The sequence below is a fragment of the Letharia lupina genome (genome assembly GCF_014066315.1).
Source record: "Letharia lupina isolate WasteWater1 chromosome Unknown contig_24, whole genome shotgun sequence".
Classification (NCBI taxonomy): Eukaryota; Fungi; Ascomycota; class Lecanoromycetes; order Lecanorales; family Parmeliaceae; genus Letharia; species Letharia lupina.
Genome location: NW_023502993.1, coordinates 457,048 through 475,438, shown reverse-complemented (window position 1 = coordinate 475,438; position 18,391 = coordinate 457,048). Strand labels below are relative to the sequence as shown.

At 51.0% G+C, this 18,391-nt stretch overlaps 4 protein-coding genes across 4 annotated transcripts; 3 read left to right on the top strand and 1 right to left on the bottom strand.

Moving 5' to 3' along the window:
* Nucleotides 1-3,634: 3,634 nt before the first annotated feature.
* Nucleotides 3,635-5,562, top strand: HO133_006373 (uncharacterized protein; the record flags this gene model as incomplete). Its single annotated transcript, XM_037297271.1, has 3 exons — nucleotides 3,635-3,666; nucleotides 3,722-3,932; nucleotides 3,994-5,562. 3 exons carry the CDS (start codon nucleotides 3,635-3,637, stop codon nucleotides 5,560-5,562), a joined length of 1,812 nt encoding a protein of 603 aa, XP_037147396.1.
* A 1,114-nt stretch (nucleotides 5,563-6,676) lies between these two features.
* HO133_006372 (uncharacterized protein) lies at nucleotides 6,677-7,594 on the bottom strand (the record flags this gene model as incomplete). The annotated part of the gene is made up of 1 exon (XM_037297270.1): nucleotides 6,677-7,594. The coding sequence occupies one exon, from the start codon at nucleotides 7,592-7,594 to the stop codon at nucleotides 6,677-6,679; it is 918 nt and encodes a 305-aa protein (XP_037147395.1).
* A 1,579-nt stretch (nucleotides 7,595-9,173) lies between these two features.
* HO133_006371 (uncharacterized protein) lies at nucleotides 9,174-10,112 on the top strand (the record flags this gene model as incomplete). The annotated part of the gene is made up of 1 exon (XM_037297269.1): nucleotides 9,174-10,112. One exon carries the CDS (start codon nucleotides 9,174-9,176, stop codon nucleotides 10,110-10,112), a length of 939 nt encoding a protein of 312 aa, XP_037147394.1.
* A 3,626-nt stretch (nucleotides 10,113-13,738) lies between these two features.
* On the top strand, nucleotides 13,739-16,047 carry HO133_006370 (uncharacterized protein; the record flags this gene model as incomplete). The annotated part of the gene is made up of 2 exons (XM_037297268.1): nucleotides 13,739-14,109; nucleotides 14,160-16,047. The coding sequence occupies 2 exons, from the start codon at nucleotides 13,739-13,741 to the stop codon at nucleotides 16,045-16,047; spliced, it is 2,259 nt and encodes a 752-aa protein (XP_037147393.1).
* Between the last annotated feature and the right edge of the window lie 2,344 nt (nucleotides 16,048-18,391).

Genomic DNA, 18,391 nt, shown 5'->3' with positions numbered 1-18,391 from the left:
AATGGGCTACGTGATGTTGCTTTAACGTCTGTCTAAGAATTCTGCTCGTTGGAGTGAGTGGTTGCTCTTCTCATGGGAGTTGAATTTTGGGGTTGTTGTGGCGAGTATGGAAATGTGGAGGGTGAAGAGAGTGGAGAATGGAGAGTGGAGAGCGGAGAGTGGAACTTATGAAAACCGCGAGATCCGTGCCGTTTTCCTGGGGAAATGACGTATTCCGTAATACGGAATCCATCTCTTAGCAACGGCTCTTTGCGGCACGGATACAATTCATGATAACATTCCCGTGATTCCATGATGGATTAGCAAAAGTTGAAGTCACGTTCTCCAGATGATTAATTACGAATGTGAACCTGGGACCATCTTATAATGTAAAGTAGGTAAGATATCTTACTTCCGCTAGCATCCGAGCACGTGCTCTCGAAAACCGGGCTTTCTCATCTACAACCCTACTCGTAGCTCCTTGGCATTATTTTCTCGCTTGGAAAGTTTTGTTTTGGTTGTACTTTAGACTTGTAGCAGTGGAGTCACTTCCGGCATTGCATTGTAACGTAGATATCTCTTATCGCCGATGAGAGTCAGGTAGCTTGCAAGGGAAAGCTAATGCAGCCAATCATACTTTGTCTTCCCGGCGGCAACGGCAACCGAAGGACGGACTTACCGTATACTAAGGTAGTCCCTGTATGTGGCACCCCCCACATATTCGAACATGGGCGACATGCGGGTCAAGATTTCTCCGTACATGTTTCAAACGAAGGGCATGATACTGATGATGGCTATCCGAGGCAGTTCTTCTACCTATTTGATCTCCCATCTCTGCTGTTGGAGCGAGATCGGCCCTAGACCGAGGATTCTTAGTGCCTGACAATAGCGGAATTTGTGAATAGTAGCATCGCAAGGCAAAACCTAATTGCCATTGGCCGCTATGCGTTGTGCACACCGCTCTCAATCATCACTGTGAATGCCACTCGTTCTCTTTGTAGCATGAAGTTAGCACCACCAGTCAAAACTCAGTAAGAAGTGGCAAATGCAGGGTGACACCGGGACATGAAGAGCATTATTCCTTGCACTATCATCATACATGACGAAGAGCTTGGCACACACAATTAGACACTGTGGCTCTCGCCCTTGCTCATGACGTGCAATCTCGGACCGTACTCTCTCACGCGAGTACCGCAAGCCAAGTAGTAATAGTTATTGAACTTGACGCCATCAATAGCGCCTGGCGTATGACCCCGTCTGCGAAACAGCGTGCAGGTGAGATTTTGAGGCATGCGTGTCGGTGGTACGAGGAAAGGTCCTCGTGCTGGCCCTCGGCAGCGAGAAGCTACTTACGAGCTTCACGCTCTGAATCGATGTTGCAGATCGACTCATGGGCGTGACGGAGATTCGCGGGAGCCGGTTCCGGTCCGTATGAGAGGTAGCCTAGGATCTGTTGCTTGAGCTCGTCTGGGTGAGCCAAGGGTGGGGATGCAGTAGAATTTGTGGGCCATGGCAGGTCTGAGCGCTGTAGCGTTCAATTTGCAACGGCGTTCAATAGGATGAGGTAAGCGAATGAGAGACTGACAGTAGAGCTTCGTATAACTACTGGACGTTCTCATGGGAATTTTGCGGACGGTGAAGTAAGAATCGAGAATCAGGATTTTCACGAGACACATATGCAGGAGAGTGCATACGGAACAACGCTACGCCTGCAAGGGAAAAGCCGCATCGTTTGACAAAGTCTCTGTTTCAACCTCTCTTCAACGTGTCGAAGACATGCACTAGGTCACGAGGAACAAAAGCATTCGCAGCCTCATCAGATAAGGGACTACCGTCCCCGTTGGATTCCCATTGGATCCCCTTGCGTACCAGCACCAGGATTACCAAAGAACTTTCATCTCAGTCGGTTCAGGGAGAAATTCTGGGTGGGATGTCCGTCCTTGTCATGGCTGCTCTGCAACAATATCGATGGTGGTTTGCTAAGGACAGGATCAACTCACTTCTGAGCCGGAGGACTATTGCCAGGTCGGCCGCTATTCGCACACCGAAGTGTGGCGAGAAACGTTACATTCGATTTGCGTACTGATCGAAGAATCCTCTCTCGAGATGAGCCTGAAGAGAACCGTCTGCGAGAGTGAAGGGCGTCCTGAAGTTGACCACTGGGTCTCTTCATTGGGTAAAGAAGTCTGCTCACCACCCTAGCTTTGTCTCTCCTTGTTCAAAGCAGCCGCTGTGGTAGGCAAAATACCAAAATACCGTGGTTTCCTCTATGAGCAGCACCTGACGATCGGATCGATGGAATGCGCCTCAACGCCGGAACAGATGCGGCGATCACAGTCTCGCAATACCTAAACAATAAACAATAAACAGGCTTTGGGCTGAGATTGCGCTGTACCCTAAGTGCCTGACTGGCCAGATTTAGGAAGATGCCCGGGAGCGGTCGAAGTTGGGTGAGGGGCAGGGATGCGCGCGATCCCCCAACCTCCCACTTTCCCACGCGTTGGCGGGTCTTGGCGTTCATGCAGCATGCATGCACAGTCAACCTCATGCAATAATGAATAATGCAATGCAATGCAATGCAATGCGCCTTTTTGCCAAAATCCGATGAATTCGCAGGGGCGAAGGTGGCGACTTCTTTTTGGGTGGCGCGGAAACAAACGGTGTTGCTCGGTCTGGGGAGGTTCGTTAATTGCAAGAATGACTTTGTGATGAGGGAGAAGGTCCAATTAGGCTTCAAGATGGAAATGGATTCGCCGTGAATGGAAATTCATTTGCCCCCATTAATTTGCTCCTAGCGCGCCGCTTTTCACCTTCCTGGTCAAGCTCCTGGCCTTCTTTTGCTCTCTTTGTTTCTCCCAGACCCTCAGTGGCTGACCCAAAAAGCTGGGTGCTCAAGCATAAGATGCGCGCAAACCCCATCGCTCCCAGCTTCTCTTCTCCCACCCCCATTTCAATCTTCCGAATATATAAACATCTAGGTTTGTGTCCTCTGGGTCCTCTGGGTTTTGGGAACCCACTAATTGCTCTTCCCAAAGATCTCCAGCACCAGCACCGGCCCCAACCCCGCAGCGACTGCCAGGGACTCGTCCAATCGGTAATTGCTCACTTTTTGGACTGTCCACCGAGGAATGATTGCTGCAAGAACCCGGAGGTTGAATGACGATTTTGGAGCATCTTGATCATCTTGGGCTCTCTGCTCGGCTATCTGCTTCAAGGTGATCGGGGAATCTTGTACTGAGATTAACATTATCGTCGGCCGAGTTGCCCCAGGCATTATCGTGCTAAGAAACAATTGGCAATTGGATCCCCACAAAAGAAGGGCGGCAGCGTCTTTCACGTTTGCATTGATTCGAGAGGCATCACAGTGCGTGGTGTCTGGCACAAGGTCGCGCGTGGTGGTGGATGTCGAGAATTAGAAATAACGAGCGTCGACAAAGGAAAAAGCTTGTAAGATCAGATCGCGCTTTCCCTTTCTTTTGAACGCCACCACTCAACTCCGGTATACTTTAGATTTGAGCAACTTTTTCCCTCAACGGCCTTCTTCGCTCTTCACATTCTTCAGGCTGGTCCTATACTTCTTATCCTCGGATTTTAATTTATATCTTCCTAACATATTCATGTCTCCTTTCTCCCTCTGTTACTCTGTCTAGCCGTCATGGCCTCCACTACACTCATCACTTTCATGCTGTAAGCCCCCCGCAATCCCTTCCACTTCATGATGCGGAAGCTCAACGCTAGACAGCCAAGTACCGACAACGGCCTTCTCGGTCGAGATCTTGGGATCTTGGGACAATTTCACGAAACCATATCAGCTGAAGAGGGACCGCAAGACAGGGCCAGGTCAATGGCGAGGATGCCACACCTTCGAAAACATCACCTGCGATGGCGACACCCTGCACTCATCTACCAGTCGTGATGGAGGCTTGAAGATGGGAGGCACTTACTGGTACTATGTAAGACCACAATCGGTGCACTAAACTCACTGATCACTACTCTAGCTGACTGGCTGTACAGTACGTCATTGATGGTGATATTGACTACCATGATCCTGCGGAACCTTCGACGAGTCTATGCCCTCTCCTCCCAGGCCAGATGGTCAACGAGTTAAATGTCCCAGTCCAAGGGAAAGTGATCTTCGGAGGAAGCCGCAACGTCTCATCGAGCTCTCTTGACTCCGCGGTCTTCACCTTGGATCCGAAAGACAAGTACCTCCCCCCAGGTGTTCGCCGCGCTACTACCACCTCAGCCGTCCATGCGCGCAAGCCTCCCCTCCCTGCGACGACCAGACCGATGTTTCGAGCACCTCGCAATGGCTCAACCCTGGCAGACGTAGTGCCGCAAACCTCAAAGACGACCCACGACGTTCTAAACCTGGAAAGTCAGCGTTCTCTGCTCTCGGTCTTCCACCGGATGCGACAAACGAGATCTGCGGGTTCAAACACAAAATCAAACCTAGTATGGCCACGCAAGGTCTTCTCTCGAGCTGGCCAACCGACAGAGCAGGACGCGCCGAACTTTGTCCCGAAAGTGACGGAGCTACCTGATCGCACACCTAGCCTGCCGCCTACGAAGATTCGAGATGGGTTTGAAACGCCAACTCGACTACCTTCTACAGCGGGCACTACGGATCGAGCGCCTACGGCCTTCTTGATCAATCTCACAGTACCAAAAGACAATGTTCGTCCTTTGGAGCTGCTTCCATCCAGCGACCATAGCCAGTCGGCTCCTCCGAATGAGAGAGAGCTCGGGCTCGAGGGTAGGCACGCAACGTCCTCAATTCGAAACTCGGAGACTTCATTCTTATCAACCTACTACACCCCGCTTGAGCAGCTCAGAGACACGCTTTCGTTTTTTGCGCCGACTGCGGTTGAAAAAGAGGATGACACGGTGCTGAGTGATCGTCTTGGCGGACTCAATCTTGTGCCAGATGCACAAGCAACACTCGCAGACCCCACCAAGATGCCACTTGACGAACAAATCACTATTTCAAACGCAGTCCCGCCAACAGAGACACTCGGATCGCTTGAGCTTGATTTTCACTCTCCCAAGTATGGCTATGCGGAATCCTTAGCATCCTATGCCACCAGCGCCAACTTCTCTCCCTGCCTTGCTTCCAACTCGACTCACTCAGGGCCTACGTCCCCTTGCCATCTCTCTCAGCCCGAAACTCCTGATACGAGTGAGTTTGGAGACGATTTTCTACCGCCACTACGCGATTCAGAATCTTTCACGCAAACGGGCAGGAGAACTAGCAGTGATCTTGATCTCCTGTTGGCCAGACCCTCTTCTAGACCAGCGCCGCCACACCTACTGCGGTCGCAGGGAGACCATAGGCAGGACTCGCATACTACACTGGGTGGCTTCCAAGGCTACAGTCTTCCCGATCACGACCACGCCTCCGTACTCACGATCCGGAAGCTTCCCAGCAGCACATTCACGAAGACAGCCGGTGCTTCACCCTTCACTCAACAAAGCGGCGAGCAGGATCTCGTCCACTCGTGGAATGACGGGTCCGAACACCGCATGACCGCTCTCGGAGAACTCGTCGATGATTTGGGCTATCTCGGCAAAGTGATCATCTAAACGCCCTCCATACCACCACCACAACCTCCCATTCACCGCCATTATACTTGACGACTGCTATATACAACGACGCCTCTGGAGGCAACCTAATACTTTGAAGGATCTTCTGGCGTTCCGGGGACCGTTCGGCATTCATATACCCCCTGGACGCTACTGCTTTTTTTGCGCTGTCACGAAAATATAATGTATGAGGATTAGAAGATGAGGGATTCAGCACTGGCGCTGCAGCTATACGGGTACCTAGTGCATGAGGTAGACTCTACATACTACGAACAATGAATAGCTATGTTGTGTATCTTGTGAGAGTATCGGTACCGGTCACAGTCCGCATTGCCATCGTGTCTCCTACCCTTCGCTCCCACGTTTCGCTCCCACGTTTCGCTCCCACGTTCATCTTCCTCTTACCATTGGCTGCCATCCACGTGCAATTTCACACATGTTGTAACACAGCGCGAGATGAGAATCTCACAAATCAGTTGCGCAAAGCCCAAAAAGTAGGTGACACGATTACAACCCTCGTTGCTGTCATCCGCCCCGAAGGAAATCTAGATACACACACACCCGAACAGCACGAAAGCTAGATACACACACACCCGCACAGCACGAAAGCTAGATACACACACCCGAACAGCCCGCAGGCGACGCAAAAAAACGAGACGGATAAAACCAACCAAACGCAAACGCAAACGCCCGTTCCCGACCTTTCCATTGTAAAACGAGCCCGAAAGCGAGCGGGGTATTGGGGGTATCAAGCGATCGATCGATCGATCGAAAATCTATTGCATGTATATGTGTATATGCCCGTGCGCCGTGCTGGATGGGGATGTGGATGTGGATGATGTTGATGTTGATAGGATGAGGGACGGAGAGAAGGGAAGGGTGTCGTATGCTGGTGGTTGGAGAGATGGGGGGAGGGGGTTGTTGGAGCGTGGTGTGGGAGTTTCATGAGGGGTCGCGAGGGAAATGGACACGGTCTGTTGGCGACTCCGTTTGAGATTGGCGAATGCGGGGCCGCGGTGCGGAGGCGTCCAGTGATACGCCCGATCCTAGAGGAGCGAAGCTGTTGCGAGCTAAGCGGGACAAATGGCAGATGGCGTTGGGTGATGTCGGTCCCTCAGAAGGTGCTCCAGTTCCATTCCCTCGTCAGGCTCGCCGCGACGCTGCCTCTCTTGTCGTCCGCACCTTTGCCCGTCCCCTTGGCCACCGCCTTCGCGGGGGTGCCGGGCGCCAGACTTTCCCCCCTCGCGGCCGCGTCGATCCTGTCTTCTTTCCACTTCGCGTACATGCCCCAACAGTGTCCGCATCCCCTGTAGAGTCCCCCGTTGGGATGATAGTTTCCGTCCTGGTCCAGGGGTATCTGCCACACGGAATGCTTCCCGCAAAACACGTTCCCACAGTGCCTGCAATGATGCCGTCGCTCGAAGAGTCCGAAGGATTTCTGGCAGACGGGCGCGTCGCAGATCGAGGCATGGGCGTCTGGTTTCCAATGGCCGCGCGTGGGGGGACCTGTGACTGCGGGGAGACCGGCGGTCAGTAAGGCTTGCTCGGTCGTGGGCGATTGAACTTCTTCGGAGACTTGGCCGAGGGAGGCCTGTTGGCGGCTGTCGGTGGTACTGCGCCGACTCACCGGCCGCCTGGATTCTGCGCCGTCGAGGCTGTCGGTGCTACCGTGGACGGAGCGCGGGGGTGTGATGGGGGAGGCGCGGGGCGGGCGTTCGGTTGGGCGCAGGGCGGCGGGCACGTACATGGGGGTCTTTGGAGGGCGCAGTTGGCGATTTGCGAGGGGTGGGAACTGGGAGGAGGCGTGAGGTGAGGAAGGCGACATGTTGAGCGGGGTATTTGGATCCATTGGTGGATATTGAGGAGGGTAGCCGAGGGGAGATTGGAGTGGAGGTTGAGGTGGGTATTGAGGAGGGAATTGTGACGGGTACTGCTGTGGGTATTGCTGATACCCTTGGGAGTTTGGCGGGGTGGTGGTGAATTGATCGGCTGGTCGAGGGGTGGGGAAGCTGGTGGGTAGAGTCGTTGCCATAGCGGGCAATATGCGAGATAAGGAGAACCGGAGAGTCGTGGAGGTTGTTGAAGAGGTGGTGAAGTTGGAAGAAGGCAAGTATTATGAGGATTCGAGGCTTGTTGTTGTAGAGGGGAATTAATTGAATTGGTGTGGTGGTCGGAGATAAAGGTGCAGAAAAGATAAGTGGTCAAGTAAATTGAGATATGTGAGCTGGGGATGCTATGAGAGCTATGAGAGGCCCATTGCTGGCCCCGCAAGCAAGGGCAATCTGACCGAAAAGATAGGCGTAAGGGCGGTGACTGTTTCTTATGATAGATGATAGGAATATGTGGGTCAGAGAGTGAAAGAGTGTTTATTTCCGTCAAGGGTTGCAATCAACGGAGATCCTTTGCGCCCTGGCAATTGGCAAACCGACGAAGCGCAAAGGTGGCAAGAGATCAATAGCATCAAGGTACAGAAAAAGTAAATGAGAAGAAATCAAAGGAGAAGGGACCAACGTCTGTCTATATACAGAAAAAGCAAAGCCAATGAGACGGGGAAGAGGAAGAATGAAAAAAGGTAAGTTAAGAAAACGAGTTGGTTTTCTCTCTTCCCCAGGCTACGACAGAAATCAAGCCACCGGCGCTCGCGGGTCCCTCCATCTAGCCCTTGGAGCCAGCACCTATCTCGGGCAAGCGCTGGGATGGAAGGGTACTAAAAAAGCAATCTAAGATAATGGCCGGCTCTTGATTTGGAACCCAAAGCACAAGAGTGACAAGAATCGACAAGAATCCATAAGAATCGGACGAAGAAAGATCGGGCAAGCTGTCGCATGGCTACAGCAGGGATCTCATGGATCATCTGTCCAAGGTGCAGAGCCGAAGTGGCTGTATGCATGCGCAAAATCTCTCAGACCTCGATGGCCATGAGATGGTCTTGTGAATTAAATATGCGACTTCCAGTCGGAACGATCAGAGTCAATTAGAAGTAATAATGTAGGAGCGTTGCATTCACCTCATTGGTAAGTACTCTAATCTCATCTAGCTCTACGTAAATAAGTACCTATTCAATTGCTGGCATGTTGATTGCTCAATTGACTTTGCCGATGCAGGGACTTTTAGATGGCAGCTGGCTTGTCGCATAGATAAGGCATCCCTGCCAATTCTGCCGTCATCCCCCTAAAACTTCCTCCCCCCCAGTGCCCCCAAATCCCGTTGTCGATCCAATTGAATTGCCAACCTACTTTACTTTACCAGACATACAGACGGGCACTTCGGATCCAAGCCCCGTAGCTTGCTTCATCGCCTGTCAACCACGAGTCTACCTACCAGACCACCATAACGACAAGAGCTAATGCTGCGGTACCTCTGGCGCTACACCATACTTGTCCTCACCGCTGCCTTGATCGTCACGGCTTTCAGCTATCAAACACCTTGACCCTCTGCATACAGAGACGTGAGTGGAGAGGCTAAAGATGGAGATGAAGTAGGCTAAATCTACGTGAAGAAAGCCCCACCTTCCGCAGCGCCATACAAGCATTACACTGAAATCACGCATAGCAGCGTCCAAGCTTTTGCCAACCAGCTTCGCGCTCCCACGACCCTTCCCAACGGCTATCATGCCCAACCATCCGCCAACAGATGGCTCCTGGCGCCACCAGCTTGGCACTCCTTCCTTCCCGGTGGAGCCGGACCGCTACCATCTCTACGTCGGCCTCTTCTGCCCCTTTGCGCAAAGAGCTATCATAGCGCGGGAGTTAAAGGGGCTGCAAAACTTGTTGCCCATGAGCATCGTAAAGCCATACCCCAAAGACAATGGCGGTTGGCGCTTTCCAGCCACAGATGACGAATACCCTGGCAGCACAGTCGACCACCTCTTCCACTCCAAATATCTTCATGACGTCTACTTCAGGTCGGACTCGGAATACAAGGGGAAGTACTCAGTGCCGGTACTATGGGACAAGAAGACGAATCAAATTGTGAACAATGAGAGCGAGGATATAATGCGCATGCTGAACCATGCATTTGACGACTACCTGCTGGAGGGCGACGGAAGAAGAAGTCTTGACACCTATCCGCCGGAATTGAGAGGAATAATTGATGAAGTGAATAGTTGGATGATGCCCAATCTCAATAACGGCGTCTACAAAGCCGGCTTCGCAGACACGCAAGAAGATTACGAGAAGAACTGTAGGATCGTCTTCGAAACGCTGGACCGGCTCGAGAAAATGGCAGCAGAATCCTCCACTTCCTACATGCTCGGCACGACGCAGCCTACAGAGATAGACATCAAGCTCTACACGACGTTGGTACGATTCGACACGATATACCAACAACATTTCAAGCTCATGGTCAGGAGTATACGGCATGGGTACCCGAGACTGAACAGGTGGCTGAAGAATATGTACTGGAATGTCCCCGGTGTCAAAGAGACGACGAATTTCAAGCACATCAAGGAAAATTATAGCAAGAGCCACGGAGATATCAATCCAAAAGCCATCACGCCACTGGGGCCAGAGCCAGATGTCGAACCTTGGATAGAAGAGGCCCAGCCTTGAAAAAGGAGACGCTTGGATTCTAGATAATTAAAGAGAAACTTGTTCAAAAACAATGAACCCTCTCTCACATCCATGTTCCCAAACCCTCCCTTCCAAGCACCCTCGCGCGGGGGGGCATATGATCAAATCACACCGCCCTAGAGTACTCTACTCGGTCTTCAACACCAGCGCAACCCGCGTGCGTGTGGGTCCTTCCCTCGCGGTCTCGACGCATCAGGACGCGGCATTGCGTCGCGTCGGAAAAGATGGCTCGGTTGGATCTAGCCGGCCATGGTCGTGAAGGAGGAGAGTGAGTGCTGTGTGGGTCTTGTAGGAGGGGATGGAGCAGAAGTCGTACAGAGAGGGGATTTCGGAGTATTCAGGTTGCAAGAGGGGGAAGGGTCTCTTTGCTTTGCTTTCGTTTGCGCATGAATTTACTGGTATCGACTGGGACGAACCGGCTCTTGTTATTTCGGGAAAGGGTTGAACGCATTCTAAAAGTATTGCCATCGATACCGGGGTTGAGCAACGACAAGTCAACGAGCCAAACATACATCCTTGCTCCAAGTCCAACTTCATTTCTCACATCGAGAAGAGAGATGGTCCGGAAGACCTTGGTGATCGAGAACGCTCATGACTGACAAGAGATCAGCTGATCAGGGGTGGTCCTTCTTGATTTGGCCGAAAGATACGTGCCAAATCTTGATCACGGAAAATGGCATGTTTGGATTGCGGCGCAAGTCTCCCATGTCCTCCAACAGAATCTCCTCATTCTCTCAAAAATACCTCAAGTACTTTGCAATCATCATTCTGGGATTTTTCAGGCTTACAAAGGCAATAAGTAGCCAGAGTAATCGCGATTGGGAGTCATTCTAGCATCTTCACTAGCTCCAGTACCTCGCTGTCGGTTAACTGGTCCTGAGGTAAATTTCGGATTAGGACCAGCTTTGAGTTCTTCCCATCCATTAGTGGTACATCGTCGTTGTCTGGCAACAAAACCCAAGGCTCAAGGGACTCGTCACTGAGCCAGTCAGAAATCATATCGAGTTTGTTGACATTGATTTTTTTTGCATTTATGGATCTCAAGTCGCCTAGGGATCTCCGCACATGCTCGCTCGAACCTCTGGACCGAGCTGCAGTTCACCCGAAATATATGGCTGTTCGCACCTTGATTTCTGAACTTGTAGCAATGCTCGATGGCTATCTGGGATTTCCTAATGGATCTGAGCAGAGATTGGTGTTTTCTTCCCTTGCTTTCGCTCACCCGACGCCAGCTATTCCCGTCGAGGCCACCCGCTGCTCTTTCTTCGATACTCGATGATATTCGATGACGAGTATTTCTTCACCGTCCAACGGATTGAGAAACGCCTTCGAATGGGAGCATGAACGTAGGCTTTGTCTCCCCCTGTCCTGTGACTCGAATAGCGTCAGCTGAACGTTCTACCCGCAATCGAGAGTCACTCTCAATAGATGGACTCGTCAGTAGTACCAAAATATGTAAATCAAGCTCTCAGGTAGACGCCAGATACGGAATGGCCTCTGATGTCTGTATATAAGAAGGTGGTCAAGTACCAGGCATTATCTTTAGCTCTTTCGTCCATCTGCGAAGCCCTCCTGCAACGCCGATAAAGCCACATATCTTTCGACACCACTTTCGTCATACCTATGTAATCACTGTGGATTCTGATACGAGTGTATCCAAGGCGGATTGCCGAGTTCATTCGGATAACCTGTAGTTCGTTCCGTCGGCATCCGAACGTATGGTAGCCTCGGATTCATTGAGCAATGACCAAGAAAGGAACAGTTGACGCAACAAATCTTGCTCCTAGGGAAGATCCCCAGAGTAACAGGGACCAACGTCGCCTATACCTGGCCCAGGCAATTCCTCGTCGCAACATGTGATTCCTATCCGACGCTCGCCTTGTGAGGGCCGGGCCTTGATCATCGTATGAAGATCCTCTTCGATACCTGCTAAACCCTCTGAGGCTTTCCAGCACCTCTACCATTCGAGGATTTGTCTGCTTGATGAGAGCGAGAGATTCGGCTGACAACTCGGCCCACCGAGCCAATCCGGAACCTGCACGTGGTGTATCCGGAAAGAGGGTGGCCCGCGTGCATTCGAGCACATTCTGGAGATGTTGGTCGGCGCTGGTTTTAGATGCTAAGAGAGCCTGGTGATAGGGTTCACTGTTTCATCTTTGTATACTCGCAGTTAAACAATACACCCCAAACCTTTTGAAGTGTGCAGAGGGACCCGCTGATCGGACAAGGATTATGAGGTATCGCAAAATGCTGCGCAGATTTCGACTGGCTCGTTTGGAGGCTGGGGCATGTAATGATGTAACAGACGTATCGATAAGGATCGTGGCAGAGCATTTGCAATCATGAACGTGCTTGATTTGAAGAAGCTTCGAGGACTTAGATCTTGGAAGTCGAGACCTCCTAAACTATGGGCAGCGAATATAGTTGAACGATTGTTGGTATCATCGTGCTCGAGGTACGTGGCTACAGTAGCGAGTAGGTTCATAGAGTGATCGCCGATTCTGTTATTGAAAATCTTTCATTTCAAGTCGAAAACCGAGGCATCATATCCAAACGTGAGAACTCGTGCTTGCTCAAGTTCTGGAAGTAACATTTCCTTTGGCCATGGATCGACAGCGCCATCTGCCGACCACGTCTTCTCGCGACCTCCCGTGAGACCGTGAATGAAAATGACTGTACGTGTTGGAAAAGTAAGAGATTATTTGAATACGAATTTTTCAGCTGTAAGGAGGGAGAAGATGAATGGTGCCAAGATGAGTTCTTGCTCTGCGATTGGGGAGTCATATTCATAAAATTTCTTCAAGCACGTGGAGAAGGTGTTTCTGAATGACGAGGCCGCAGCAACCTCATTGTGCGGCAACGTCGAGTCTGTCGCCTTGTGTCTCCCTGAGATCTTCCAGAAAGTCGACATCAGCGAGTCAAGCTTGAAAGTCACGTTGGCCCGCTAATGGAGATGTAGAGATTTTGGACTGGGTCTATCGAATATCACTAGTGGGAGGGATGTCCTGGTAGATAAGGAATGGGACTGAGAGCATGCCTGCTGCCTCAGCCGTGCTGAAGGTGTCTGGTGGTATGGTGGGCCCCTCAGTCCCAGACAGAAGTAATTAAGCTGCAGTGCACATTATGATCGTGCACGACCATAGGGATCTTTGCGAGTTGAGCTAGCATAGCTCTACCATGTTCCTTGCCTCACTAAGACTGTTTGTTCCCCTAACGTGGTATACTCAAACGATCGACGTTCTCAGAGCCAGTGTCTGCACCATGTTTGAGGCCCCACGCTTTGAAGACTCGGTGGGCAAAGCCTGGATGTCCAGAGCAATTCGGTATACTGATCGAACATCACAAAGGCTGGTTAGAGATGCTTTGCGTTGAGGATGCTTTGGATCTTCATGGTGCAAAATGAAATGGAGTCGCAACCTTCAGCGCCGACTGTCACGTGCAGGCGTTGCCAAGATCGATCTTCACAGGGATGACAATCGTACCAGTTTTCCCCGCAGGATTATGGCTTGAGCTAATGGTACCCCTCGTGCGGCTGGAAAGGCATCCATGAGGGGAGTCAAATCCCTTCTCCAAGAGCTCATGATACAGCACTGGCATCTAACACAATGACGAGCACACAGCTGGACCTCATTGCCCCCTTCGATACTCCTCTACCTCCGCCACCGGATGGTCAAGTCCTCACAGAGTCGCAATGGATTACTTTGATGGCGATCGCAGATGCAATCATCCCATCCATTGAAGTCTCATCTACCCTTTCGAATAGTAGCCTCTGCATCGCAGCATCTGAGTATACCTCCGCCGTTGAGACAATCAGCAAGCGCCTGCCTGCTCAAACAGACTCCAACCTCACACAACGATTCCTTCAGGAAAACGCAAGCTCGGTGCCGGGCTTCAGGGAGCTTGTAAAGAGGATATTGGGAGACTATGTGAGAGAAGATGCTAGGAAAGGGATCAGGGTCATACTTTCGGCTCTGGAGTAAGCTCTACACGGAGGAGGAAAGTAGACTGCACTCTGACCGTCTCAAGTACGCGAGCAGGCTGTCTCTTGGCTACTGGCTACACAACCTCCCTCCATCTCCAGCCCGTCAATGTTCGACAGCGAATCTTGCAAGGCTGGGCCAGGTCCTACCTCCCACCTTTGAAGCAGAGCGCCATAGGTCTGGAGGGTCTCTTGATTTCAGCGTGGACTAAGACGAGTCCTACAATAGGTCCTATTCTTGGCTTCCCTCGAACGCCTGTTCACGGAAAGCCTGGCAAAGGCTTCGACTATGATTTCCTCCAGTTGCCTCCCGGCACTGAACCCGAGATTTTCGAGACGGACGTGGTCATAGTCGGAAGCGGATGCGGAGGCGCTGTGTGCGCCAAAAACCTTGCAGAAGCCGGTCACCGAGTCATGGTGGTAGAGAAAGCATACCACTGGGGACCTGAACATCTGCCGATGTCAGAGAAGGACGGAGCTATCCATCTCTTTGCGAACGGAGGTGTGGACTCGTCTGACGACAACAGCATAATCATTATATCAGGCCAGTCTTGGGGAGGAGGTGGGACAGTCAATTGGTCTGCATCACTGCAGACCCAAGCTTTTGTTCGAAAGGAGTGGGCAGACACAGGCCTTCCATTCTTCACATCATCTGAGTTTCAAAATTCGTTGGATCGGGTGTGTGATCGGATGGGTGTCTCTACAAAACACGTGGAGCACAACAAGAACAACCAAATTCTGGCCGACGGTGCAAGGAAGCTCGGATATAGTCAAAAAGCTGTGCCTCAGAACACTGGCGGCAACAAACATTATTGCGGCTATTGTACCCTTGGCTGTGGCGCTGCCGAGAAACAAGGGCCTGTTGTCTCGTTCCTTCCTGATGCTCAAAAAGCTGGTGCGCAGTTCTTGGAGGGTCTTCAGGTTGATAAGGTTGTGTTCCAGAACACCAACGGTAACAGAACAGCAGTCGGCGTCAAAGGATTCTGGAAGTCAAGAGACAGCTTCGGCGGCGTTAATGGTCCTGATAGAACCGCTCGCGAGGTCATCATTAAAGCCAAGCGTGTTATTGTTTCGGCCGGAACTCTTGAAAGCCCTCTGCTGCTGCTTCGAAGCGGTCTTAGGAATCCACAAATTGGACGAAACCTCTACCTCCATCCAACTACCATGATATATGCTACGTTTCCTGACCAAGAGCCTATCAAGCCTTGGGAAGGTGCTATACTCACCAACCTAGTAGACGAGTTCCAAAATCTGGATGGCAATCATCATGGTGTTAAGCTGGAATGTATCACCATGCTACCTTCTTGGATATTGCCCAATCAGCCATGGACTGGCGGTCTAGACCTCAAGATGCTAGCCTCAACGTTTCCTTACATGACAGGCCAATTTCCTATCGTGCGAGAAAAGGTTCCCGGACGTGTCTATCCTGACGCGACAGATGGACGATGCCGGATCGCATATACGCCTACCGCGATGGATGCAAAACATGCAATGGTAGGTATAGTAGCACTTGCGAAAATCCTCTACTTGGAGGGAGCAAAGGAGATCTTTCTGAGTACAGCAGGCATGCCTACATTTACCCGACCTGAGGTTGATGCTGTCATAGACAGCGGTGAAGGGATTAACAACCCTGCATTCCAGTCGTGGCTCGCGGAGGTCCAGAAGAGAGGCCTCGCCTTGCCAGATTGTAAATGGGGCTCCGCTCATCAGATGGGAACTTGCCGTATGGCAGCGACGCAGCGAGCCGGTGTGGTGGATCCAAAGGGTAAAGTGTGGAGCACCGAGGGACTGTATGTCTCTGATGCCAGCGTGTTTCCCAGTGCAAGTGGGGTCAATCCAATGGTCACCAACATGGCTATCAGTGACTGGATCTCAAGGGGTGTAGCTAAAGATCTAAATGCAGATGCAAAGATTGAGACTAGGGCAAAGCTGTGAAAGCTGAGGAATGCATACCAAATATCGTGGTTGTAGGCCCTCATATTGCCTGCTGCTCAGAGTGTTCTACCTTCCCAAGTCGAGCACGCAAATCGACTTCTCACCGCGAATCAACACGGTTTACTGTAGAGACTGGTAGATGGACTTTAGATGATGATAAGAGAACGTAGCAAGTCATGCATAGAGGGCGACAGCCCTCGATGGTCTTTTGCAAGTCCTACATTTCGGGCGCGGCGCCAGGGAAGAGTGACCCTTTACACAAATTTTCATAGAATCGTTGTTCATAAAGGGCAAAGGCTCTTAATGATGTGGTGGAAGTCTTTATATTCTGGCGTCGTGCCCAAAAATATGTAGTGACACATTTTGTAGAGTTTTTCTATAAACCAATTGTTTTAGCTGCAGGGGAGGAATTGTAGGAGTCCTGCAGTTCGGGTGCGGTGCTCACGGAGTTTTATTAAAGTCGTCATTCATAGAGGGTGAACAACCTTATCTTTCCTAAGCATTGTCATTCTAAAAACGTAATAATCGTCACAAACTTTCCTTACAATATCTGCAATGGATTTGTTTTTTATCCATTGATTTCTTTTATATTAAGATACTTCCACAGGAAGAGTCGATTTATATTCAAGAGAGCCTTTTTCCGCTGTGAATTAGAATCCTCTTCATGTATGACATTTGCTACATTGGATTTCCCCTGTGCCTGGCCCCCTGGTGCCCCTTTTCTTGAACGCCAAGACTTATCCGTGATGCAGGATCGGTTCGAGTTACCTGTTGGGAGGTGTGCGTGTGAGAGTGAGGAGCACGATGTCGATCTGAGTAGGGTTCATGCCGGACTTGAAAGAACGATAATGATGTACAAGGTATCAGAGGGCCAAGCTTCGTGGAAGCAGCCATACTTCGCGCACTGCCACTCTAGGTCTGTGCGAAAGCATGAGGAGAAGCGGTCAGGAATAACGACCGCGGGAAACAGATCACTTTTCCTATGCTAGCGGGCAATGACAAAAGGTACAAGACTCTTACAAGGATGAGACGCAGATGTGTTCCAAGTAAAAGACGGGGGCGTTTTTGATCATCTGGAGAGCAGATAAGACACGCCATGGCAGGAAGCCCCCAAATAAGCCGATTACATGCAGGATTTGGGCTCCCCAAAGGTATTACAATGTCGAAGGTGAACATGAAACCTTCGAGAATCCCTACATTTTCAAGCCACCTTGCTCATATTGCTTGTCAGAAGTGTGGCTTGCAGAGGAGTTGGGGGTAGAGTTTGCGAAGTGGTCGCGTTCGTCATTGCTCGTTCAATGCGTGACTCGACACTAGATGACTAGAACATGTCCAGTCGATGAAGTCTCGCAGACTGAATGGAGGTCCGTGAGTCCGCTGGCAGTGCCGAGTCAAATGGACTGTTGCAGGAGCGTTTCGATGATTCTTGTCCGATGTGCAGGAACGATAAAGTAATGTCGCGGCGGCTGTACAGATAAAGCTAAACCCAGTCTGGCGTAGCTCCATCTCTGCTTGGCATCTCTTTTTCAAGATTTCAAAAGTTGACCAGCTCTCACATCTAGTTGCTCACCGGTATAGCAAGGATGATCCACTGATGGTCACTCGACACCCAAACGCCCCAGTAGCATTCCCGACTATCACATACTACGATGACTTAGTGCACGCTTCGACCTGACGATCCTTACTCCGCACCGGGTCACCTACCCCACTTTTTCACGTGTCGCTCGGCCAATACTGCCAACAAGTAACCCGCATCGTAACGTCCCACAGCCGGAGTCAACCGCGACTCTCTCACCCATAAGTCTCTATGTTGGGGCTCATTCTTCTTGCTCATGGACTCGAAGACATGGAAACCGCGCCCTATACCCCTGCTCAGAACAGAGAAGCGTGTGCTTTGTTTAGACGTCTGTGCGCTACTCACTTCACTCCAACCTAGCTTTAATCTCTGTCATTCCCGACTAGTCGAGATGCATCGTCATCTGCCACCTGCGGGTTCCAACGGGCTCAAAGACGTTGCACTTGCCTTAGCGGATCGGCCCAGCGGCTACCGGAGTGTGGTATGCATATGGCATCTCAACAAACCAAGGATGATCTTGGTATGTTGGCTGTCACTGCCGAGTTGTGGGGAATGCTAGCGAGCATACCCTTGAGGCACGTTGTTCGTCTTTTTCAAACACCATGCTCCCGCCAGCACACCACCTCACACCTCACTCTTTTAGGTAGGTAGATGCTAAAATCAATCGGAGTCCGCTGCTCGACAGGAAGTATGTGCACCGGCCCAGGAAGAGAGAAATGCTTAATATGTCATGGTCAACGTAACTCAACAGCAGCTTCTGGAGGCATA